This window comes from Anomalospiza imberbis, chromosome 5, assembly GCF_031753505.1.
Source record: "Anomalospiza imberbis isolate Cuckoo-Finch-1a 21T00152 chromosome 5, ASM3175350v1, whole genome shotgun sequence".
Classification (NCBI taxonomy): domain Eukaryota; kingdom Metazoa; phylum Chordata; class Aves; order Passeriformes; family Viduidae; genus Anomalospiza; species Anomalospiza imberbis.
The window spans coordinates 8903425-8930258 of record NC_089685.1 but is presented as its reverse complement, the minus strand read 5'-3'; the positions used below and the strand labels follow the sequence as shown (position 1 = coordinate 8930258).

The 26834-nt window shown below is 36.4% G+C and overlaps 1 protein-coding gene across 2 annotated transcripts in view; it reads right to left on the bottom strand.

Annotated features, from left to right (window-relative positions):
- The window catches only part of SEMA3E (semaphorin 3E), a 131176-nt gene extending 105265 nt beyond the window's left edge, over window positions 1–25911 (bottom strand). Inside the window, exons 1-2 of one of the 2 annotated variants that reach the window (XM_068189557.1) lie at window positions 25656–25911; window positions 23689–24162 (exon numbers count right to left, since the gene is read on the bottom strand). In XM_068189557.1, coding sequence (XP_068045658.1) covers window positions 23689–23803 — 115 coding nt within the window. In that variant the 5' untranslated portion in view covers window positions 23804–24162; window positions 25656–25911. The remainder of the gene's footprint in view (window positions 1–23688; window positions 24163–25655) is intronic. The other variant, XM_068189558.1, reaches the window with a different exon arrangement.
- Window positions 25912–26834: the final 923 nt, after the last annotated feature.

Sequence of the window (26834 nt, the reverse complement as noted above, 5' to 3'; positions counted from 1 at the left end):
GTTGAGAAACCTTTATATTTATTTAAAAAATAAATATATATAATACACATGCAATAATATTATTTAACCAAGTATACATAATGAGAGACCAAAGACACAATGATGTCCTCATATCAGCCAACAGAAACTAACTATAATCCCTTTAGGTTCTTTATGTGAAGAGCAACTGGAATGTATTGAGTTCTGCCTGGAGGGGGATGAGGAATCAGTTGAGTTTATGGGTAAGAAATAAGGGGCAGGATGACATGGGTGACACTGCTGTGGGTGTTTGCTAAAGGCCACCTGAACCGACCACCCTGATATCTGCTCAAAAGGCAACACCAGGCACACACAGGCCAGGAGGTTCAATGCAGAGCACTGATTTTCAGTAAATGTAGAAAATGAGTCATACACAGTTGGATTTATGATAATTGCTCCCTGTTGGATTAATGAAAAGGGCCAAAGATTGAGTGGAAATTACAAGCACAATGCTGAACTAGGTAGCCAGGTGTGCTGATTGCTTTGGTACAAGATTGTTTGGATACCTCAAGCAGATCCCAGCCATTAGGAGAAGTTGTTACTGGTGATACACCACATCCCAGACAGAGCAAAGGCTCCACCAGCTCCTGTAAAACCTCACTTGAATTTATTTAGCTAATCCAGAGCAGCAGTTCTTTATGCTTACCACTTCCACTTAATTCTCATCCAGCACTACACATCTGGGCTGACCCAGCACATCTCCACAAGCCTAAGAAAGCTGTAGATAAACTGGACCTGCACTTTTGAAGAGCACGGAAATCAGTGTAGATCACTGAAGTTTTGGGTGATACATCAATTTACACTGAGTTGCAATGTAAACTACAATGGATTTGGAATTTGAATGCAATCTGGTTTATAATGAGTGGCAAAGAAAGTGAGTCTGAGTCTATTAAAACTGGATACTGGGAAACTCCAGTATTTGGCATAAGCAGAGAAAGTGCAAGTAGAAACTTATGTATGTGTAGCATCTGTAACAATTAAAACTTTAATTCTTGGATTATTCAGTATCTCAAAATGAAAAGCTACTCTTTCATAGAGGAGAAAATTTTGCTGCTGTTGAAATATTTGCTTCATGAATATATGTGTAGTCACTCTGGAAAAAAAGATGTTTGAAGTATGATGACTGAAATGCCAGGTGTAGACTAGACTCATTTTACATAATAGCATTCATTAAGGAATAAAATTATCATCATTGTCATCATCAGTCCTAATTCCTACTCTGCTGCTGTAAACTTACATTGATTTATCACACAGAAGTTGTGAAACTTAATACTTAAGTTGTGAAATTTAATACTTAAGACAGATCATACAATTTGCCTCAGTCTCAAGGTTTCTCTTCTGAAACAGTAAAGAAATGGCCAGGTGTGGACAAAATTTGCCCAGGGATTATTATTGCTCACTTGCCCAAATATCTTTTTACAATCTATCACTTCAAGGTGTGCGAGTTGAGGCAAGACAAACTCTTATTAAAATAACTGCTTCTGCAAACCAGGTTTTGCAATCATTGACATGAACTCCAAATATTGATGTTTTCTGCTCTGAATGATCATACTTTCGGATGGCTGTGCTGGAGACTGCAGGAATTGGAATTACAAATGTAATAATTCATCCAGAATAAATTGAATAGGCTGAGTAGGAGAAAAGTCAACTGAATAGCCTTTTTTAACTGTGAACATTATGTTCTCTCTGAATATGTTCAGCTACTGATCGCTGCAGGTGAATAACAAGAATTCCTGCTGGTGAAAGGTATTGAAGCATATGTTTTTGAAACATATAGGGTGAAAAAAATATTGTTCCACAAGATGTGGACAGATGTGGTTTTTTGGATCTGTAAGAATTATTAACTGTCTACCTGATCCATAGTGAAGTAGAAAACTCTATCCTTTCCTTAACTATTAGTCCAGGAAACTGGCTATACTCCATGGATCTACTCTCTAGTAAGCTGAAGCACCAGGGATTGCTGCTTCTCAGATACATGTAGTGAATGCAAGATTTTAGTGTCCTGCAGGCTATTCAAAACTGATGTCTTGAAGACAAAATTGTTGCTTAAGTCACAGGGTGACCTCCAGCATCTTTTTAAAGTCTGAAATTACTGATGGAAGGAGAAAATAGTTAATGGCCAGGATGAACTACAAAAGTTACTCAGCCAAACTATGCTAACCTTCATGTTGTAACAGTTTATCTGTTTTTCATACACTCCCACAGGATAAGGGAATCTGGCTTTAGAACTTCAAGAGGTATTCAAATGACAAGGAAGACTTTTTTGAACACTGAAATACTGTATTGAACTATATAAGAATTACCAATAGCAGAGTTTTACATCTCTTAATATGGTCCTAAAATCAGTAAGCAATTTATAAAGCTACTTACTCAGAAGAACAGGAAAACAGTTTTCATGCTTTAAAAGTAGCAAAATAACAAATTTAAAAATACAATATACAGCTGAAAAAACATAAGCCAATATATTTAATTAATTAAATCCAAAACAATGCAAGAGACAAATAATAAATAACAAGGTACTCAGGACCTGTGCAATATATATATATGGACTTTATCTATGAAGATCATTCACATAATGTAAAAAGTGATAATGGTTTTGACAACAATATCTTATAGCCATATTTATCCTTATTATTTCTTTGAAAAAGAAGAATTAACAAAATATGTGTTTTCATTTGAGCAAGTGTATATCTTTTTCAAGACTGTAAAAGTTCAAGCAATCTACTTTGTTGCTGTTCATTGTTATATTCAATACATAGGTTGAGCTATGTATTCACAAGGAGAAAAAACACAGAGATACACAAACAATCTTTTTCATCTACCTCCCACCTATCTGGTATCAGATTGAAAAAATTCTGCAGTTATTGATATTTTTTTAAATACTAATAATAATAATAATAATTAGAAGATGGCAAGTTGAACATGGATCAGCACCCAGGAGGACCCAGCCACGTCTTGGGGCATCAGGCACAGCTGGCTGAGGGAGGGGATTGTCCTTCTCTGCTCTGCATTAGTGCAGCCTCACCCCGAGCCTGTGTGCAGTTTTGGGCTCCACAATGTGAGGATATAAAGCTATCATAGGGAGGGCTATGAAGATGGTGATAGGTCTAGAGGGAAAGCTGCATGAAGAATGGTTGGAATCACTTGGTCAGCCTGGAGGAGACTGAAGGGGAGGCTTCACCCTGATCTGCAGCTTCCTCACAAGGGAAGTGTAGGGGCACACACTGATCTCTTCCCAGTTGCCCAGCGACAGGAACCAAGGAAATGTCATGGAGATGAGTCAGGGAAGGTTTAGGTTGGATATCAGAAGAAATGTTGTTGCCCCAGAAGATGGCTGGACATGGGAATAGCCTTCCCAGAGAAATGATCACATCACCAAGCCTGACAGAAGTTTTTGGACAATGCTCTCAAGCACAGGGTGTGATTCTGGAGGTGTCCTGTGCAGGGCCAGGAGCTGGACTTAATGATCCTTATGGGGCTTTTCCAACTCAGGATGTAATATGATGATATTCAAGTAAAAAGAAACCCATATGTCCTTTACAAATGTGAGGCAGCTTAAAAAAAAGAAAAAAAAAAAGTAATTTTGAAAACTTGTATTAATCATGCCAAGTGAGAACTTGTCATTTAAAGTTGTTATGGTTGTAAACCATAATTCAAATTAATGAAACATAATTCCTCAGTTCAAATCTGTTTTCAATGTGCTTATGTAAGTCAGCCTGAGATCACCAACTATAGATGTGGAAAGGCTGCATTGGATTCCATTCCAGCAGTTCCAAATAGAGAATCTGTCCTAAAATTGCTTACCCAAACTGTATTGCCACAGAACTAGCACTAAGTACAGAACTAGCAATGTTAGAAACTCAGACTTCTTGCCCTTATTTAAGATGGAATGAATATACAAAGAAAATAATATCTGAGGGATTTTTTTGTAATTCTGTATCTTCCTTAAGAATATTGTTACATTTCCATTTCTGATCCTAGTTATAAATAAAGGGATAAAAACAAGGCATGAGGGAAATAGCAGAGATATTTAGATAAACTATCTAAATATTTAATATCCTCCAACACTGCTGTTCTTTGTTTTGGTTTTCATTTCAACAAAGTAATCATTTTGGAGTGTGGCTTATGTGATTCTTTGCTAACGACTGGTTTTAAAATAAGTCAGTCACTTCCCACATTTTATTCATGGAATCTGGTCATGATTGTCCCAAAATGTAGGTAATGAAAACAGAGGCTACAACTTCAAATGCCAAAATATTTGGAAAAAGCAACAAGTTTTCAGACACAAGATCTTTTCCGCAGGTAGCTCAGATGTTACATCTCCACCTCAGATGTAGGATTGTGATCTCACAGCATGACAATTAGCATTTCAGTTAGATTAAGAGTGTCCTAATGAGGAAAATAACCCAACTGTTCCACTGATTGAAGATCTGGAAGAATAGGAAGACCACCCATTTCTTCAGTGGATATATGTATGTAACTGCAACATAGGACAGCATTTAAAATACAGAATACACAGGTCAAGAGTAGGCAGATTATCAATTTAGATGAAACTTTTAGTTTCTGCTCTCTGACTTTCTACTGTGTTGACTTGGACCCTATAAATAACAAGAACACTGCAGATTCTCACAAGAACCTGTGAATGATATGCCCATCATCATTCTGGTTGTAGCATGTGGGTGATGGCAGTAAGGGCAGGCCTGATGAGGCAATATTATAAAATCGTGCCAGAGGAAGGGTGTCACAGCCTTACCCAATTTCAGCACATTAATCTGTAGCATCCTGAAGCCAACTCTAGTGGTTTTTTTAGAGGTGATTGATCTGTTTGCAGTATTTTTAGGGGGATGGAGAAGAGACATGATGGAGTTATTTTCTCCTTTTCCTTTCATCCTGCCCCACTGAAATTTTTCAGAGGGTTCTCACAGAATATTCCTTTTCTCTTATAAGTCCAGCAATAGTCCTAAGAGCAAATCACTACAGTAACAGTTCAAATGGACTGAAGAATCATAAACAACCAAAAACTGGGTGTGGATGCATATAAATCTGGAAAAGCTACTTAATCATACTATTACATGAATTAAAATGGAATATTCTACACAAATATGATTATTAACCAACAGAGCCTAAAATCAACTTAAGTTCCCAAACAATACAAATTCACCAGCACATTTCTAACCCCTCCAAGATAATTAATTGTGAACAGAAAGAAAGAGGTAACATTTGGAAGGATCACACTTCATGCTTCTTCACTAGTGTTAATGTGGGCTTCTCCTAGGTTCTCATTCACACATGAAACCTTGGACTAAGTTCAGGAGAGCTGCAAATGAAGTGAAAAGCCCAGTTTGGGCTATGGTATGTGAACTAGTTCTGCCCTGATTTTGCAGTGAGGATGCAGTGAAAACAAAACTAATTCAGCTTCCAAACCCACAAGCTGCATCAAAATTCAGAAAAGATCACAAGAGATTCAGCCAGCTGAAGCACTGAAACGTCAGAGGATATGTTCACAGAAGTCCCAAACACATGTTCTGAGGATATGCTGAACTTGAGCTTCCTCATGTGATACACAACTCAAATCTTGTCCAAGATTGGCCTTAATGCATACAATAATTAATACAAATGGGATGTATATTTAAGTAGGAAGAACTTGTCCTTTCCCTTCCCCTTTTTCTATAGAATATTTTTCTAGAACTATTTGATCAAGATCTGAGAGACAAGTTAAACTTCTTGTATTCTATTATATAGAACACAATGCATTATTCACTAGATTTCTGAATTCATTATGGACTGATTTTAACAACTCAGAACAAATTCCACATAATCTTATATCATCAGTCATCATTAAAAAATCTTTAACCAATGTAATCTATGGTTTTAACACAAACATAAAAGAATGTTCAATTTAGAAATGCTCAGCTTGGGAAAATAAAAACACACCACTTATTCAGTAGTCATGGATGATCTAGTGTTCTGTTCAGTTATGTCTCTCTCTTTCCAGATTATCTGAGAACAGAAGATAGTTTCATCTGTTATTAAATTCTGGATAGCCTGAACAGTACATCAGAAATATAGTCTAGTAACTTAGCCATATACATTTTACCCAAGAATTTATTACAGATTAAGACTTTTTTTTAGGTCAAAAATTGAATAATTTAAACTATGAATTCAGTCATTGGTTGTCCATGTCTCAGAGTTAACACAAAATTTACTGCTACTAAAATTCTTTAGACTTTTTCCAGGTTGCAGTGGAGGTCTAAAGGAACAAATAAAAAAAGTAAAGTGCATCTCTGAAAAAGGTTGACAGCTTTGGAAGCCAAAAGTTATACAGTTCCACTGCCAACAAACATGTTGTATTCTCAGATTAAATGTTTTAAATAACAGGAAAAAATTCAGAAAATTTGTAGAGGTTTCTCCTTATCTAATTAGGTTAAGAGCATTACAACTGCTCTGAAATGCACACCACTCAGAGTTTTTGATGTCTTCTGCAGTTGAATGGACAATTTGATGTCTCTGCTCTCATTGCCACTGACAAATCTTATTGACATCCATTGAAAGCTAAAAGCAATCTTAAAACAAGTGTGTGGTTTAGGAGAACCACCAGGAGTATCTGATATTCCAGACATCAGTACAGGCTACAGAACACAACACAGTTTCCAACTCCCTATAACAACCTGAACACCATGGAAAAAATGCAAATAAAAAAGTGTCAAAGGAAGGCAGTTAAAGCCCATTGCCAATCATTACCTTAGGAGCACCTTGTTATTTAGAAGTTATAGTGTAAGCACCAGAAAGGAGCATGAGAAAAACTGGAAATAAAGGAATGTTTATTTTGATACCAAACCTGAATGTCAGTTTAATTCTGGTTTTTTTTAGATATAATAGAAGGATAGAAAAAGAATATAATAAACAGAAATCTGACCATTTTATGCCAAGAACATGAAGTCTGCCTCATTTCTACTATTCTCCAGGACTTCTTAGACAAAAAGGAAAAAGTAAACCAAACCAAAACACACAAAAATGAATAAAAAAGAGGGAAAGAAACCCTAAAACCTGCATCCAAATTGTCTATCAAGAGACAAAATAATCTATTCTCTCTTGAAGAAAATGTGTTCTTTCCTGAATGGGATTAGGACCAGATTGACAGAGTTGAAAGAAATGGTGGGCCTGTGTCTTTTCAAACATCACAAAACATAGAATCATAGAATAATTTAGGTTGGAAAAGGCCCCTAAGATCCTTGAGTCCAACCACAAACCCAGCACTGCCAACCCACCACTAAACCTAAACAGTCCATCTATACACTCCTCTAGGCAGCCTAATTCAATTCTTGACAACTCCTTCCGTGTAGAGCCTTTTCTTAATATCCAACATAAACCTCCCTGGCACAGCACAACTAAATCCTCTACCCTGAGCTGAAAATTTAACTGTTGCTTTCTGTATTTTCAATATTTTTTTCAACTTAAAAAAAAAAAAAAAAAAAAAAACCAAAACTCAGACAATACATAAAATCCTCTTTTTGTAAAAATCTCTAAGCATTTCTTCATCCAGAGCTCCCAAAATCAATAAAGAGGCATACACCACAAAAGAATGGGTGGAAACACTTCCAGGGTATACAAACAAGAACCTATATTTAATACAACTTTTGAAAGAAAGAATATGCATTCTAAAATATAAGGAGTGCATTTATTTCTTACATTGATATAAAGTACATAGAGAGCCATAAAGTTATGGTGCTACTTCTACTGGAAAGAATGTTAAAGGCATGGTCTTGGCTGAGATTAGTGATGCTACAGAAAAATAATATTACATTAGAACACATCTTGGACATCTCTTTTGTTAATTATCTGGCATAATAAAGAAAACAGCTAAAGAATTCCTGTTTTGCATGTTAAATTATTCCTCCTTGGAATGGCTTGTTTTGGAACATATAAAAGGAAGTTTTAATCAAAAATATTAAAAAAAAATTATACTTGAGATATTAAGTTATGGCGATCAAACCAGAATTAAATTTAGTTCTCTTAGAGCAGTAATAATATAAAATAAAATTAAAAAAAAAAAAAAAAAAAACTAAGATATGACATTTCAGAAGACAGTTAAAACCAAAACAAAACGTATACCAAAAATAACAGGACCCACATAATATAAAGTTATCTTAAATCCTTGTATTACTAGCTGGAAGCTACATAAACACATGATACTAATCATAATTATTTCAGGAGCTTGAAGTATCAGGAAAATGAATTTTAAAAACTCCACTAGCAAAACAAAAACTCTCAGACTCTTTTTTTGCCTTAAGCAGAAACCTTTTCAAAAGAATCAAATAGCCCATTGAAGCCAACAGAAGAGAATCAGTCATGAACGTGAACTGGGAGGGATTTGATACAGGACCAAGTCAGGATGAGGTAACAAGTCAGCATAAATGCCTCTGAATCAAGTAATTTTAGTCTCAAATTAACAACGATGCTGTGAAGTTAGTTTAATTTATATTTTTAGCAGGCTGTAAATGTGCATTTAGATGCCATATGATTTGTTAAACCACTGGAAACCCTTCCTGAGCCCTGCATGTGTGAATTGCAAAGTTAACGTCAAATCTGAAGAATTTGTAGAAAAACCTCAAACCAGGTAAGTCGTCTACAGAAGGATCCATGTCACTGATGCTACTTTAGCAGAAATGAGCAACTGAACATTTGATTTGTTCTTCACCATAATAATTTAATCAAATACCTTTTCAAGACATACTTATTTCAAGTAATGATAAACCTCTATCCTAGAGAAAAGGTATCATTTAAAGTCACTGATAATGTGTTAAAGTTTTAGTACTTACTTAGTACATTCATCAAAGAAAAGGAATTTTGCCAGCTTGAGAGCTCTTATAATGGCAGATCAGATTTTCCAAAAAAAGCATGTAATATTTCCAGAAATGAGTGCAAATCTCTTTCAATTTACTCTCCCTTTTTTTTCCAATATTTGAAACATTGAAAATATATTGTTTCCAAGAATTGTATGCAATGCTGAACACTATAATTTTAAAAAACTATGACTTATTCTTAAGAACCTCTAATTTCAAAACCTGGGACTTCAAAGAAGTCAAAGAAAAATGCTGTATCTCAATTTATTAAAATGGCAGTCATCACTAAATCAGTTCATATGAAATTTCTGAATTAAATACTTAACTGTGAACAAAACTAAACATTATTGTGGAGACTAAAATTGAAAGACAACATCCATTTACTCTTTCAAAGCATTGTTACTGTTTCTGACAATTGAGATAGGACAAGGCTCGTTTTAACATTCCTAAACTATCTGTAAAATTGAAGTTAATTAACAGTATCTAGATAAACATTACAAAAGAACAAATGGCAGCAGCTTAAGGAAAAATTTTGTTTCATCAGCACACTAGAATTTTTGGAATGCATTTACAGCACAATCAATAAAAGGAAAAAGGTTATTTTATCTAACTTAGAATCTCAAAGCACTTTAAATAAAATGCTTCACTTAAAAACTTTAGAGATTACAGATAAAAAAAAAACTGCTTGTTAGCAAAGCATATAACGATTTATTACTAGTTTATCAGTCTGAGCTGAGAATGACACCATCTAAGATAATACAAAGTAAATATAGAATGCTTTCTTGTTACTACTCCTAAAGCAGAATATGTTTAGATACCCATAGGTTGTATTGATTGTATTTTTTAGCTTGCTTGCCTAATTCACTTTTCAACTGCCAGCCTGATTATTTTTCTCTTGAAATTTTCACATTAACAAGTCTTTTGGGAAAAGATTGCCAATACTGATATCGTGGGTTTGATTTGGGGTAGATGAAGCCCCATCTCACTACACCTCAGTTATATGGTCTTCTCTAAACATCCAGTGCAAATATTTATCTAGTGAGGACTCTCATCTTTCAGTCATATAGAACTTATGTGTTTTTTTCTTTTTTTTTCCAGATGTTCTCTTCCTTTAACATTATATTGATCTGGGACATTTCCATCATTCCTTGGCTTCTTGCTTTAATGTTCCAGAAATCTCCACATGTATGTACATCGCCAAGATTCCCTTGGGAATAAAAGCATGTCAAAATCCTAGAGGAAAGGTCTAGGACAATAATTCTAACCCATTTGAAAGCAAAGAGTAGCGCAGAAAATAGCTTCCAAGTACTCATTTATTGCACTGTCATAAATTCACAGCCAAAAAACTTTTTTTTTTTTTTTTAATTTTAATTCTATTAATCCTTAAGAATACAGATTTAGTGCCTTTAATTCATTAAATAAGAAAATACCTTCAGGCTAAATCATGATTGGATATCATGTGGCTTTCACAGGAGCAGCTACCTGCAACACCGGAGACTGAAATTCCCATTGGAACTATTGGAAAAGATAATTATGTTGCCACTGAAACAGTGGCAGTAGTTATCTGACTTCTCTACAGAATTATCAGTTTGGAAGGACCAAAAAAGAGGAATGATTTATCACAGTAAAAATTATTTTATTGTCTTGTGATGCAAACAAGTCTAATTTCCTTAGAAAATCAGGTGTTCTGGAGCACTCTGCTAACTGGTGACACAATCCTTGCTCCCTATGACACATGAGATCCCACTGACCAATGTTCAGTTTTGTGGGAAAAGGGTGAGGAGTACGGGCAGTCTAAAAAACATGAAGTTTTTCAAAGTTTCCTGAAAGTCAGAAGCTAAGAAATAGAAATACTCCATCAGTCCCTTAAAAAAAGAGAACAAAATCATTAGACAACTAATTCAATTAGCAGGCCAATTAACTGTCAATTAGTGCATGCAAACTAACTGGTCAACAAGCCCATGAAGAAACAATCACACCTCTGCTATTTTTGGCCCACCTAGAGAGCCAAATAAGTTTTTAATGAATAAAAAGAGTTGAAGAAATAAGGCTGAAGGTTACATGAGAGGGGTATAGTTGCTATAAGGGAGACCTTAGTGCCTGGGATGCCCTTATGTTTTCTGCAGTAGGAAAACATTAGGGATGAGGAAAAGTATGACTTTAGAAGAATTAAGTGATTTAATAAAAAGTGAAGATATTAAAAAAGCTAGTAATAAAGAAAATAACATCTCAGACTACTTCAGTAGAGGAAAGAACAGAAAAAAACTCAAGGGACATGTGATATAAGGATATGGGAGTATAGAACATATCATTCATTTCCAAGTTTATCTCCTTCAATGACAGCCTGCTCTTGAGGTATGTCTTTGTTCATATGCCTCATTGCCAGTGTCACACTACTCAAAGGTATTTCAGTCTTATGAGGTAAAACAATAGGTAGCTGGAGGGAAGTTTGAGTCTCCATGTAGGTTGTATAATTCCACTTGGAAGCAAATTACAAGATTTAGGAAGACTTATATACATCCCAGGAGCTTGCTGAAAGGTTTCCATAAAATTTCAAATTAATCCAGATTTCTCAAATCTAATTGGTGATCACACATTATTGGTGATTGAATAAACCTAACAAAAAAACCTCTCAGTGAAACAAAAAGCCTTGACTTTCCAAAAAATAAAGTTTAAAATTACAAAAATATTTGTTTAAAGACAAGTTCCATAGGTACAATAGCTTCTATAAGCATCATATCAGATCTCTAGATTTCACCATCCAAGATAGACACCAGCCATCAGTTGTGAGGTCTTTTTTTGGGTTCATCTTCTACATTTTCAGCATGTGTAAGGTCTTTTTAAGGATTAAAAATCAGTATAAGTTTAGGTTAGGAACTGGTGGGTTAAAAGCAAGTCTTGTCCAAACAACAGCATTAAGATCCGGAAGGCTTTAAAATCCTTTTTTTTTTTTTTTTTTTAATTATGGAACCTGCTCTCAGTATCTACCTCCACACTCTAGTGCTCTCAAATGCATGTTTAAAAGTCTGTAAGCAATTCTGTAGTGAGTAAGCAGTATCAGCATTGTTACAATTCCTGTGAAACCGACTGCAGGACTCTGAGATGCCAACAGAAACCCGTTCTCTCCCTGTGCTACTGTGATGTGTTTGCAACCATAATTATGGGTCTCAAGTGGATGCTGTAACAGCTAACCTCTGCCATCAAAATTAAAATGTCTGGCAAGAGCAGACCTTGCAGACTGAAGGACCAAACACTTACAAAGCAAAACCACTGAGACAAAATTTGCACAGAAATCAACATCTGTAGAAACTTACCACCATGATGTGAACAGCTGAATGCAGAGGCCAAACCACTCCAACAAGGCTGAAGCAGGGCTACAGTCTGCATATACTGTATGACTAATTCAGAAATCTCTGGAGCACCTTTTGATCATAGGTTAGAAACCTACTTTCTGCATGTTAATTTATAGTATACACTATTTAAAATCTAAAACGTGCTAGGACATGACAAGTTTAACTCTCAGATTTTCCCCATGGGTCCTGCAACACTCCCAGGCACTGGTATCAGATATCAGGAAATGTCAATATCTCTCTTAGCTTTCAACAATCCCAAGATAAAGCATTTATATGCCGCTATCAAATTCACAGCACACTTCAGGAACGGTTTCACAAGAATGTACAAAACACTAGTTATTATTTTCAAATCTCCATGCTGTAAGTTTTTTTTGTTTTACTCTTAAATTAAAAGTACAAGGAGTTTTCAACAGCCCAGACATCTAATTTTACAGCTCAAGGATTTTAGTACTACTACACATTAAAACAGAAAATGTGAAACCACAAAAAAAAAATCCATTAGCCAGATATTATGAAGTAATCTGTTACATTTTCTAAGGAACTAAGGGGTTGTTCCATGTCAAAAAATTACAGAGACCACATATAGCACTTGTAAAACTTATTTTACAATTCTAAATGACATGTACCCACACATATTACAGTGCTCTATAAAAGCCTCAAAGAAGCATCTTCTGGAATTATCATTTTCCTTATGACAAAGGAGGACAGTAAGTTGCAATTCTCAAGATTTTCCATAAGCATTTAACCACAGAATAAAATGAAAAGTGAAATTTTACACATAAATCAAAATTTTCAAAGTTTCAAGTTGCTTTGTAATGCCTGGAGTATAGGCAAAATAGAACAACTTTTATCATGATTGATTTTAATGAATCACACTACAGGGATGGATGGCCTCAAAGAATCCATGCTGTAGATTTTGATCTTGCAACCAAACCCCAACTTAACTTTCAATCAAAGAAGCAATTTGTATAATTAAAAGTACACACATAAGATCAAATACTTATAGAACCAAAGCTTTAGGATACAGTCTTTAAGGCCACTTTGTGTGCAGTGGAAATAACTTAGCTTGATCTAACCTCCAGCAGTTTTTTACTACTTCTTTGCTAAGGACTAGTTGAGCTATGGAAGACAGCTGCGAGTGGCTTACCTATTTCATACAAAAGTACATCAATTTAGTTTAAACTGTTCTGAAAGCTGCTTAACCTAAGCATGTCATGCTTAATCTAAATCAGCATATTGTGCATGGAAGCAGGTGCAGAGCACATCAGTCATTACTGTGGCCCAGATACAATTGTGTTCAGCAGCTCTGGGAACAACTCACACTGCTCAGGTCACTGCTCAAATGACTACACCTCCATCCTCTTCTTCCAGACCATTATTAGATCAAAGACACACTACTTAGGAAAAATATCTTCACTTGTACTTTATCAAGGCAATAGTACTGCAGCTTGTAAACTCTGCAGTAAGTCACTCTCAGACAAAGGGTTTTATCCTTGCATGTGTAACATGCTAGACCTATCATCAGACATTCTTCCCAAATCTATCTTACTTTTACTGAAACGTAAGGGCTCTGGTTTAAGCTGGACCACTATTCTCCCTCTAAACTCAATAGAGGCAGAAATACATGCAATGGCCAAATGGATCACCTCTTTCAGAGAGTAAGGTCAGGAGCAAGGAATATCCTGACTACTTTGTAGCCACAAAAGTTTATGGGAGGTTTGCTATTGTAATTAGTGAAACAAGTTCTCTGTTCAATGTTTGTATTAATTATTCTGGTTTTGTAATAAAGGTTTCATATATTTGGCAGCAGAATTTAAGGACAGTATACTGCTTTCAGAGCCATTGTTGGAGAAACACTCTTTCCTGTGACTCAATTCTTCTAGAAATGAAATAACTCACTGCTGCAGAAGAATAACCACAGAAGCTGCAGTCACTCAGCAAGGAATACCATGGAATCAGTAAAGTGCTTGGGACTGTTTACAGCCTGGTTATGAGCTATGATAAGTGCTGAACCTGCTGAATACTTTAACACCTTCTCAGTAGTGTGATTAGAAATTACTGCTATCCCAGATGCTTGTGTAACCCGAAAATATGCAGGAGGACATGGCCATGCCTAAGATAAGCAGAGAAGAGAGAATAATGACTTGCTGCGTGTAAACACAGGCACGTAAAGACAAGACACTTTCTCAGCAACAGCATTAATAAGAACAAGATCTCCAAGACAGCTTATGTCTTTCTGGGCTCCCAGACAGCACATATTTTAAAGCTTTGCCTCATACCATTCTCAATCAACTAACATGAAATATTTAATATATAAAGGAATGGGTTTATTTTCCTTTACTCTTGGCTTTTACCACACACCCACAGGAGAGCACTTAGCTTAATCATAAATAAAGAGTTGCAGGAGCTCACGGAATTGAGCAACACTTGCTAACCTTTAGCTTTCTGGATGAAAAATGACCTTCAGTGATGACCCCAGTGAATAGTGCTATCTGGAATAGTTCCCTCACATCAAGAAACCTATTATTTTGCTATTATTAAGTTTTAGTAACACTGCTGGGAGAAACCATCTGTTAAAGAGAAACAAGGTACTAACCCTTAGGTATGTGGGGAGTGTTGTTTTCTGCAATCAGTTTAAGGCACTTTTCATTCATTTTGTACAATTTCCTTTCACCAGTGTCAGGAAGATCAGAATAAGAAAAGACCAAAATCCTTGTGATGTTTATTGCACATCAGCAAATAAAAGATATATTTACAGCTGCATTCACCACTTTACTAGGCCTATTAAACAAATGTGTTGTAAGAAAGAGCTTATAAAGCAAACTTAGCAACAGTAAAAACCCCATTGTTCGACTCCCCACAGAAGCTTCAATTGCTTCACAGTATGAAGTCAGGAATCCTTTAGATGAAAATAAACACAGAAGAAGTAGAGAACAGATACATTAAGGATGTGAAGAGGAGTTAAATCTTCTTTCACTGAATGCCTATCTTCCAAGCACTGGTCCCTTGGTTTAGAGAATTATTTTTGGGAAAAAAAAAAATAAAAGTCCCATCATCATGTTAGAGGAGTCTAGCATGGGCTGAGAATTTATGTTTGTATGTAAATATCTTTTTGGGGATTAAAAAAAAAAAAAAAAAGAAAATAAACTGCAAATGATGATGAATAAGCAAATCTCCTAACACCTGAAATTCTTCATTACTGATGTAGTAAAAATGCTAGCAACATGATTTCACAAGGACCATAAACAACCTTTTTTCATATCTATTCCTGCCAAATCACAGTCTGAAGAGTACTATATATTGCCTGTCATCAAATTCTTATAAATAATTAACATCTTTTGCTCAGGCCAAAGAGATAGGAGAAGCTGTCAGTGATATTTTTGACTTTCTCCCATTTTTGGCTACTAGACATTTTTTGGTTGAGTTTAGTTTTTTTTTTAATTTTTCATTAATGAAATTTTTAGCCTTTAATTTTTTTTCTGTATTTTGACATTAAATATTCATAATGATCCTTTGAACTATATTGCAATAGATCCCACAAAGCAGACAAGTCTTATGCTTCTTATATAATCTTCCTTGACTAGAAAGTTTCCTTCACAATTAGGAATTTCTGACATGAAAATTCATCCAAGAATGGTGATATAATATTCGAATGTTACATGTATATGTCAAACTAGGCTTTGCCATTTGACCTTTAGAAGATTTCTTCTGCATTGACTTTGTATTGTGCAGAAGTTTACAAATCCAGTTTTTAATCCATTCCTTCATACTGGATGTCTAAGCACCAAGAGCCAATCAGTAGCAGGCAGGTGAGTTACAGAGTTACAGTTATGGCACTGTGTTTCTCCATGGAAAAACAAAGACAACACGATGGGGTATTGCTGCTTCCTGGTACACAGAATTGATTCTGTTCTGGAGGAGTTTACGAGGGAAAAGGTTGGCACTTCCACAGGGCAAATGAAGTTTCAGTCTGAAACACAACACTGCATTCAGGAGCAAATCTTAGATCATTACATGTAACTGGAGGACTCTTGTTGACTTTTAATAAGAGTTGAGCAGATTCTGATTGACAGAAGAGGCAATGAATCACCAAGTACTCTAGTGAGACAGGGTAGACATGACATAAACAACTGCCAATTCTCTGCTTTCACCTGAGACTAATAAAAAGTAATTTAAAGATGAAACTCAACTTTTATTTCCTCAAAAATTATTTTGCAGCTACATGAGTGAATCAAGTTTTGCAGCTATTGGCTGCACACACAGCCTGGGTGTCATGCCAAGGCCAAGATGTTTGGCAGGCATCCCTTTGACAACTTTGTGGTTGCAGACCTCCTGTACATACTTGCATAGAAACTGTAAAAGGAACTTTTGACATGCCATTACATTCTGGAGGTCCTCTAAATTTCAGGTAAAATAAGAATGAGTAGATTAGAAGAGGAACAAAGATTTTTCACTAAGATTATACATTCACCAAGAGCGGTGCAGTTAAACAGTGCATTTGGATGCTTGATTGTAATGTGCTGCAATTTACAAATCCTTTGAAGAGGTCTAGCATCAAAATGCCACAAAGAACCCCTGAGACAAACCAGAGAAACCACTCCTGTTTGTAACATTGTGTCTTAAAAAATGAAAAAAAAAACACCAAACAAAATTTATCCTAAGGTACTTTTGCCTGGGTGATTTTAATAAATATGAAAATCATCACAGGGTAAGAAAAAACTGAATACATGATGGTACATTCCTGCTTTACATTGTTTTGAAAGGGAAAAAAAATAGTCTTTAGACTGCTATAAAACAGTTTGCCAAAGGGATGCAGCATGAGTGAAAGCATATCAATTTATAGCTTAAACTAAGAAGAAAATACTTAGAGAAAAAGCACATTGAAGTCAGCTTCCAATTGGAGTTGTTAACAAGGAGAAATCTCTCTTCCAAAATAAGAATTTGTATGTTTGAGGGTGATCAGAAGAACCAAGACCAAGGGAAAAATGGAATTTGTCAATGTGAGATAAATACATTGGTTTTAAATTGTGCTGTGAGAGAATCATGATGGTTTCCTTTGTTTTAATGTATATAGTAGGCTCAGTAGATTCAGTTCCTCAAACTGAATCTTAGTGATGACAACTTAAATTTTTCACCAATTTAAAGATGGTGTTTATTTTTAAATCTTCTCAAATATTGTTTCTTCAAAATTATTTAAGCTCTTTCTTAACAGGAGTTTGAAATTATGGCTAAAGTATACTACATATTTTTTTATAATGCAATATTTTCATTTTTTTCCAACATGCTCTTTCATGCTTAATTCTGAACCCTTAACTGATTTAAATAAATGCCAAACGTTAACTAACCAATACAAAACATTTTAAATAGTACACTCAAGAGGGCTTTTTCTCCCTGTAAAACAAAGATTGTTATCTTTATCCCTACAGGCTATGAATTTCTTCAAGAAATGATCATTTTTGTAATTACACTGTCTGCATGCTGTAACTTCATCATATTTGCCTTGCTACAAGAAGAAAACCAGGGCAAGAGTTTTAATAATATATAAATTTCCATTGTACACTTTTAGTATATTTATTGATCAAAAGTTTCTCAAAAGGCCGGACACAGATGCTCACCCTTGCACACCATCCTGTAAATCATGAAAATAGAATGAATCCTGTTTTCATCTAAGCAAAATATAATGCCTGCTTTCAGTGAAATAATGATGAGTACGATATCTGATGAAGAGTTTAAAATAGCAGATGGTGTTATCACTTTGAAAGCAGGGAGTTAGCTGCAGAGAAGCAGGAATATGCAGGATATTCTGGTCTTGCACCTTCAGATAGTACTTAAGCTCTTTAAAGTAGGAACAGGAAAGTGATTGATGTTAGGCTGCAAACCGTCTGCTCCTTGCATCCCCGGCGTGGCACTTATCACTTCAGAGCTCTGCTACAGCAATACTTACAGCAGCCTTTGTCAACAAAATGCAGTTATGAAAGGAACTAGCATAAATTCTCTGCCAAAAATTCCTGTCTCAGTGAGCAAGGCACTCTAGGATTACTTGTAAGCGCTCCAGGAGTTCCTAGCAGTCACCTTTTGTGATATGGATAGATAATAAACCTGAATCTTGTCCTAAATGTTGGTAGACAATCAGTTGCTTATCCAGTGGGAGGTGCATAAGCTCTCCTCTATGCCTCATAAGTGGCCTAGAGATGCCTGTGCATCTTTGCCTAAGATATTTCTAAGCTGACATTGAGTTCTATGTGGCCTTGAGATTTATAAAACATTACTTGTCACTTGTTTTTTCCAAACACTCATAATTCCGGTTATCAGCCCTTATACCCAAGCACATTTACACGTGGAGCCACAATAAAAACCATTTGTTTCTAAACCCTTGGAATTTTACTGCTCTTTAATTCAATACAAGAAATACAAAACCTTCAATCTGTTATATATACACACACACATACATTTATATGTATCTATATTATTTTACAGATACATTTAAATGTATATATGGGTGTGTGAATACATACACGATATCCTCCACTTTTTTTGTACACAGACCTCTCTGGACTATATATAAGCAAATATCACAGGTCAGTTCCTTATCCCAGTACAAAGTCAAGGTGATTTATATCAAGCATGAATTAACATCTTCATTGAATTTGTATTTGCTTTGGTAGGGAAACTGCTTTTTCCTAGTCATTCAAAAGCAATGAAATCTGGGTTATGTGGCTATTTATTAATTAGCCATGATTTATATGGCCAGGTGATTACTAACTGAAAATACTATACTTTGATTAAACATATTTGACTATTTTAGAATTCGGAAATGATGGTCTAAATATTCCCTACATTTTTGTTACTCATTGTAGTTGTTAGCCCCCGAGTAAATTTCACTGCCCTCTAGCTAGAGAGCAGAGTAAGATATCATGGATAAACGTGGTGAAACTCTTAGTCTTAATTACAATAAATTCTAAATTGCAAATATCAAGAAAGTTAAAGTAGGTGTGCTGAAACTGCAGTTCCTGCAAACGGCAATGAAACATTTTTTTCTGCAGTAACAGACCTCAGCAGCCTTCCAGGATGACTAGTCAGACCTAAAAAACCTAAATTCTTCTACATTAAATGTTTTATATTACACATTTTACATATTAAAATCTGACTATGAACATGGAGAGTATCAGTTTTTGTCTGCAACATTTCATCTCTCCCTTCCTTAGCAGTAAGTCACTATCTGAAATATTTGTGCTTGGAGAATACAATTTTTAATCCAGATTATTTCCTTCTAAGTTCATTCTGCTCCTTCTGCCTGCTGCAGCTTGACTCTACCATAGAAAGTTGTAAGGAGTTCCAACAACAGGTAAAAAAGACATATTTCAATGGGTAAGGCAAGCACAACTCCTTCTTAACCACACTTTTTCCAGACAAGAGCAGTGTCCAGTGCATAGCTACACAACCTGAGGTCAGGTAATGCCAAAATCCCTCAAGTCACTCAAGAGACTGTAGTGGGTAAAATAGAAAACAGATCCCTCAAGATGTGCAAATTGCTGCACGTAACTGCACCAGACCCCATTGCAGCAGCAGAATTGTATAGACCACTGTAAAGGCTCAACATCTCATTTTCATACTGTATTACCTTTGTTCTTTACCATAATTATGAACAAGGAAAAAAAACATCCCAAACCAATTAGAAATACAAAGAAAACCATGCATAATGCTTGAATTAGACAATTACGTCCTTCATGTGCCTTTCAGGCCCACATGCTTCCAGTGCAGCTCTGTTAGGCTTATAAAAATATATCCCTCCTGTCCTCTAGAAACCCAATCCATTTCAATCTATAATGTAAATAGTTTCTTTTTAACACGCAGTGTGTGCTGATTTCACCTTAATTATATATTTCCCATTGCGAGAACTCAAACTGTGGGATACTGGGAAAGAATTTAACCAGCAGCCTATAAAGAATAGGGGCTGAAGCTTGGCTTCCATTAACACCTCATTAGCCAGAGTCTGTACTGTATGTAAAATGAGCTAATGATTTTTAAATGAAGTTGTCAACCTATAACTTAACAATGCAGAAATCTATTTCTCTGCAACCTATAACTTAACAATGCAGAAATCTCTTTCTCTGTAATATTAACAAGCTGTAACACATGTTTATCTCTACAAATCAAGATGAAGTTATTGGAGTACACAGATCTTGGCTGAGCATCTTCAAACACTGACCTTTAGTGCAATCATAACACTACTACTACAAGCGGTACTGATTTCAGTATAAATTTCCTAATGGACACAAGATGATGGTTTGAGGAAAACACCTTCATGTTCTGGATATAAGCCTACCTCAACTCACTAAAAATGAAGTTAGAGCCATAACATATGACTGCCAGGTGGTTATAGGATCAAGTCACATCTGATAAAGAAATGGCAAAATTCACATTTGAGGTTACTGTGAATTAAGACCAGCCAAAAATCACCATTACAGTTTGCATTGACTTGACAGGTTTAACAGTAGTTCATGAATGCAGGACTTTCATTAACTCCCACTGAAGCAGAGTAAATGGCCATGGAGTCAAACAGGGGTTGCACAATATATCCCTTAATTGGCAGGGGGATTGTGGTATTCCTATCCATCAGGCAACCCCTCTGCAAGGGTTAGGACCTGATCTTGTTGCTGTGGGTTTGGAGACATGTGCACTGCAGGTGAAGGTCGGGTTTACTGTGAGAGCAAAAGGTTCCCATTCACTATCAGACCACTAACTCACTTTCACTGAGCACCACATTAAAAGTGGTTTAGAGAGACAGTTTTTGAATTTATAAAAATCAAAGGAGACTCTAATTCGTGCAAGCGTTCTCTTGACTCTAAGGAAACAAGACTTTAAAATGGACTAGTTTTAAACATCCTTCTATTAAAAAAAAAAAAAAATCTGATGTCCATAACCTCATCATACTCATCACAGAAGCTTGTAACTCCAGTCAGCACTGGCCTGTCTTGCAAGGGCCTGAATCCAAATCAGCCACCAACATCTGCAGTTCCAAAGGGAGGTAGTCAGCAGGCCTGCTAACTTCCATGTTGCAGTTTCTTTGCAGTGAATTTTTTATCTGAGGCTGTAGCTACTCCACACTGAAAATTTAGACATATGGGCTCCGTCCTCTGTGCCACAACAGCAACTCACAGGACAGGCTAAAGCACCTTCATACAGAGGGTGCACGACCACCTCTTTGTAACTACCCCAACCTCTCTGGTACCCGCAGCAGCCTTTCTCTGGAGCAAATGCAATTAAGATGAGGGTCCCTCCTGCTGTTCCTGTTTGATTAGTGAGGACAGCAGTGACATTTGCTCATTGTCTTCATGCTTGGTCGCTACATTCTTTTGGCTGGGAGGGCTGCAGTAGCTGTTCCCAGGGTGGTGGGCAGGTATGCCATTTCCAACCCTTGTCTGGGGATATGTGGTCAGGCACTCCCTGACTGCATTTTACACTGCTTGTAAAATCAGTCAAATTTCCTAAGTGTGAAAAATGTGATAGAGTATTGTACAAGGTGAAATATAAGATGGTGACGTGTGTGACTGCAGTAGGGAATTTATGAGTACATATCTATCTTTCTGTGTCGTTGGATCTGAGGGAACTGCCATCAGGCAGGTAAGGTTTGGCCCTCTGTAAGAAATAGATGTTTAAAGATCTCTTTGAAGATATCAGAGTTATGGCCAAATTACTGGTTCACTGCTGAAAAGAGAAGTACTGTGCAGTGAAATGCACACTCGTTGAAACCATTGGAAAGCAATTACTACTACAAGGGAGCAGAGAAGCAGTTAATAGTCACAGCATCATAGTGGGGAGATTGCCAAAATTGTCAGCTAAGCCAAAGTCCTGAACCAACATAACACTAGGTCTATTTGTCTCATTTACTGTGCTTTTCTCATCCCCCTTACGCCATCAGAAGCCAACAAATATCAATAATAATTATAGCCCTAGCAGTTACATCTAGAAATAAATCAATATTCAAATGCACATTTTCAAGAATAGGAGATGTGAAAGGATTATACAATCAGCATTTGTCATTCATTCTTACTGTACTCTGAAACCATAGGTTAAAAGAAAAGTGGTTTATATGTTAAAAGGGGTCATGTAATTTATTTAATTCAGAGCAGTTGTTTATTTACAAGACAGCTTTCCATGAAAAATACTTCTTTCTCTAAAACATTTCACTGCCCAGTAAAAGCAAACCCCATTTCTTATAGCTTCCTAGAAAGACTTTCAGACCAATTAGCCTATTCAGCTTCTCCCTTCCTTATAATTGGTAATTTAGCTTGCTATATAAAACACAATTAAACCTTGTTAGGAGTAAAGCTGTATACACATGGAGCTCTAGATGCTGCTAATTCTCAAAACTTAGCCATTCTTAAAATAGGTATTAAAATAGGTATTCTAATGTACTTCACACTGATGCAGCTTAGTTATCACTTGCATAACCATTAAAGTGTTCTTGAGTAAATTGGAATTTGCTCATTCCCAACTATGTCAGCAAAAAACCAGTTTGTTTTCATCTGTGCCTAGGAGGTAATATCCAAACATTACTGATTGGACAATCATCACTTTATCTTGCACAATTACATTTCTTTCTACTATTGCAATGACCATCTGTCATACCTGTCTAAGTATATAATCTACAAATGTATGTCCTGCTGCAGAGAACTGAAATGCCATGGCTATGCACAGGTATTTATATATATATATATATATATACAAGTTTAAACCCAAATAATAGGGAAGAGTTTAAATCACATGCAATCCAGAACAGAATAGAGACATTGAAGGAGCTAAGGAAGAATGGTTCAGCCTTCAGGCAACTGAGGCTTAAATAAATTTAAGCAAAAATAAAAGTTATAAGTATTCTACATAAATATATCAGAAAAAAAAAAAACATTTTTCCTTTGGGTAGCTCAGTTAAACAGCAAGCAGACTTACATTGGCAGGTACTCATTTTAATTATAGTGTGATGACACTTGCTAGTTTAGAAAATGAATCATATGGTTGCACAGGAATTCAGTCCTTTTGCCTTAGCTATATTTGTAGACAGATAGAATTCTAAAAGTGAAACAGACATTTAATTGTTCAAAGGTTACAGGATGCACATTTATTCAGCAATAATTTCAGGTTATCTTCTCCATTTCTTTCCCTCTTAATAAGAGACCTGACAGCCTTCTTACAGCAAGGAGAGTAAGAGAGAATGACATACAAATCTAACATGCTTTCAGGTAGAGGAATATTTCAGTAGTCTAAAATCATCACTGCAAGTGCCTTAAGTCTTCCAAAATTCAGCAAACTTAATCTAGGATGCAGTTTAGTACAAGGAAACAATTTACAAGATTTCTGAACAGGAACATTTTACTCTATCAAAGGACCATAATTTAATCCCTAAGCAATACATTCAGTGAAGGCAATGAACTTGCACAGTACAAAGTCTTAAAAAACCTGACACACTGACCTACCTTTATGTGACAGACGTAACCTTGGTTGCCTCGTATCTGCTGTGTGACATCCAGCCGGTAGCTCTAGCAACAAGCCATAGAGTGCCAGGATTAGAAGGTCCTGAGCAGATGCCATCCTGCCCAAGACAAATTTCTTGCTCTCTTCACTGAACTGCTGCTGTTTGTTTGTTGTTTTGCTGGGGTGTTTTTAAGGCTCCAACTTCCACTTCCACTTTGCCAGTGCAGTTAGATCACTCTCTTGGGTCAGTTTGTGGGGTGTCTCTGTGGGAAATTCAGTGTTCATCAGAGCAGCACACAGCCTCAGCTAGCCATTTGTCAAGCTGTGCAAATGTCATGTAAAAATATTCCCTCCCTAGGACAATTGTTTATAAAGTGCAAGGACATTCCAAGGCGTTACTCTGCAGTGTTGTGTCTTGAGCTGTCTTTAGTAACTCTGCCAGTGGATTCAGGAAGAAGCTGTATTTTCAGTCCCTCCTGCAAGGCAATTCATTCAGAGAAGGAGGGAGGGAGGGAAAAAAAAAAAAAAAAAAAAAAAAAAAAAAAAAAAAAAACACGGGGAAAAAAGGAGAAAGCACCCTCCTCCTTGGTGCTCCTCAGAACTCAGCCCCTTGCTCTGACTTGCCAAACAGCTAGTTTTAATTCACCTTTCACCTTTGCTAATTAAAAGCAAGAAGTGCCATTCCCTCCTGGAGTTGCAGGATCCACCCAGCGGGAAGCCGGGCTGTCAGGCTGCTGTATTCACTGAGAAAGTTCAGGGAGGTTTGGGCAATGTACAGTACTAGCTGCTTCTAGGAAGCGTTTTAATCCACGTGCCGTGCACTGGTCCCTCAATTGCTTTGTGGTTTCACGTTGTAAAACGCCAGCAGAAGGGTCAGAATTCCTCCTGTCCCTCCCTTTCAAAAAGTCATTTCAGCTTTTGTTCCCAGCTCAGTTTTAGAGGAGGATCAACCCTTGCATTAACCATTTAAGTACGTTATCACTTAGTGTCGTTAAACAGCATGCTCCTAAGTGGATCAGGGTAAAATGAGTCTAGCTGTATACACTTTCTCACTCTAAAGAAAAAGGATCTGCTTTTTGCATTTTTTCCCCTTCTTACATGCTTTTACACAGTAGCTTCTCCCCTTTACATTTTAAATGTCTCTGACTCTGGAACCTGAGATCATCTATATATGACAGTAAAATTATTTATCTGAGTAGATGCCTGTAGGATTGGGCAGTATTTAAAAATATAAAAACCTGATCAAAGCGCTGTGATTATTAACAGCATCAGATTAAAAGTGCCAAGCAGATACCTCTTATACTGCTAACAAGTAGCAGAAAACTTCATCTCTTTTTTGAATGTGTGACTTAAAATATACCCATGGCAAGAACTAGGTATTTATACATCAAAACTACAGATGTCTGGAATACATTAATTAAGGAATAAAGTTCTCTGTAATTAAGATCTCATGCATATAATCATTTAGGATTATGCAAGGTGCATTTCAGACATTAACAATTGCACTATTTTAATAGAATGAAGCACTAAAGTCATGTTAAGTCTTTATACTTCTCATTGTTTTTTACATAAAAAGAATCACAAAGAAAGGAAAAAGAAAACTAATATATGCATTTAACAACAATGCACTCAAAAAAATTGGTAGTCAACCAGAGATAATAATATCTAGAGAGAATGATTTAATAAGTCATGTCTGTATGCCAGCAAACTGAAAAGAACACAGAACAATAATATAATGAAATGCTAATAAATGTAATAGCAGGATACATGGATGGGAAAGGACATATCTGTTCAAGAAGAATAAACTATATTAACTACTAGGACAAAGAAAAGAAATGCAGCTGTGGTGAAAGGACAGAAGTAAACCGTCAGAGTGCCCAAGGACTCCTGGAGGCTGCTGTATAATCAGGAGCAGGGAGCAGGTCATGTCTGCCTGTTAGTTCTCCAGGAGCAGGTCATGTACACATACCTGGGCTGGCTTTGAATCAGCTGGAAGCTGTGCCAGCAGCAGCTGAACCACGGGAGCACAAGCTAAATCACACAGCTATTTGCTCCAATTCTTGCACACAATTGCAGGTTGCAGTGGATTTTATGCTGATGTGCCAGCTGTCTGGGAGTAGCTCAGCACGAGTACTGGAGATATTGTCAGTGGAGAAGGCAATGCAGGCTCTGCCTGCAAGCACAGACCTCAGCAGGGATGAGTTTGTATCCACCTGATGGGATTGTTATTACTGGCACCTTTCTGTACTACTGAGGCATACAGGTGTTCTGCCTTTGGCCATTAAGATCTGCTGTAAAGCAGCATGATCTGGTGCCTGTTAAGTTTAATGAAGACTCCTCTTTTCTTGTGACACTGGGAGTTCTTGTTGAAATATTTGCATTTTTCCTAAAAGAAAAAAAAAAAAAAGAAAACCTACCCCACCCCACAAACATACATTTCCCAAAGACTCATTCTCTGTCATCATAAGCTTACAAAATGTAAACATTTCTGATTCTGAGGTAGTCCAAATGGAATTTTTTATTTGAAAGCTCTTGTTGTGTAAAATTTAATCCTTTTTCTTATTTATGATATGTATTTTCAAAAAGGACACAAAAATCCAAATGTGAGCTCACACTATGAAAGCTAAAACCATATTCAGTGAGTCAAGCAAATATTAGTGCAATATCTCAGATCTTGTCTCTCTCTAGAACTGCTCTCCAAGCTGCTATATGGTGTTATTTATTACTTTTCCTGAGCTTCAGCTGGCATCTGAGATACCTAACAGACACTTTGATTATCCTGAGATGGTACCAAAAAGGTTAGTGCGGCAAATTCAAAACAATTTCCCCAACATTAAAGTTCTGTTTTCATTTTCCACCTGGGCAAAGGGAGCTGGAGGAGGCAGCACAAGGGAGCTGCTAGAAGCTATGGGCCTTGTTTTGTTTTTAGATAAGATGTAGAGTGCAGCAGGTCTATTCACACAAATACATGCATACAAATAAGGGCAATTCCCCCACCAACCTGAGCTTGCATGCACTCACTTGCATTTCTAACCCCACATATCCCAGCCATTACACAACTCCTTGGCTCTCTACAAACACAGCGTGACCCAGGGCTGGAGCTCCAGAAGAGTCAGAAATACCCAAACAAGCTGATTTTCATATTTGT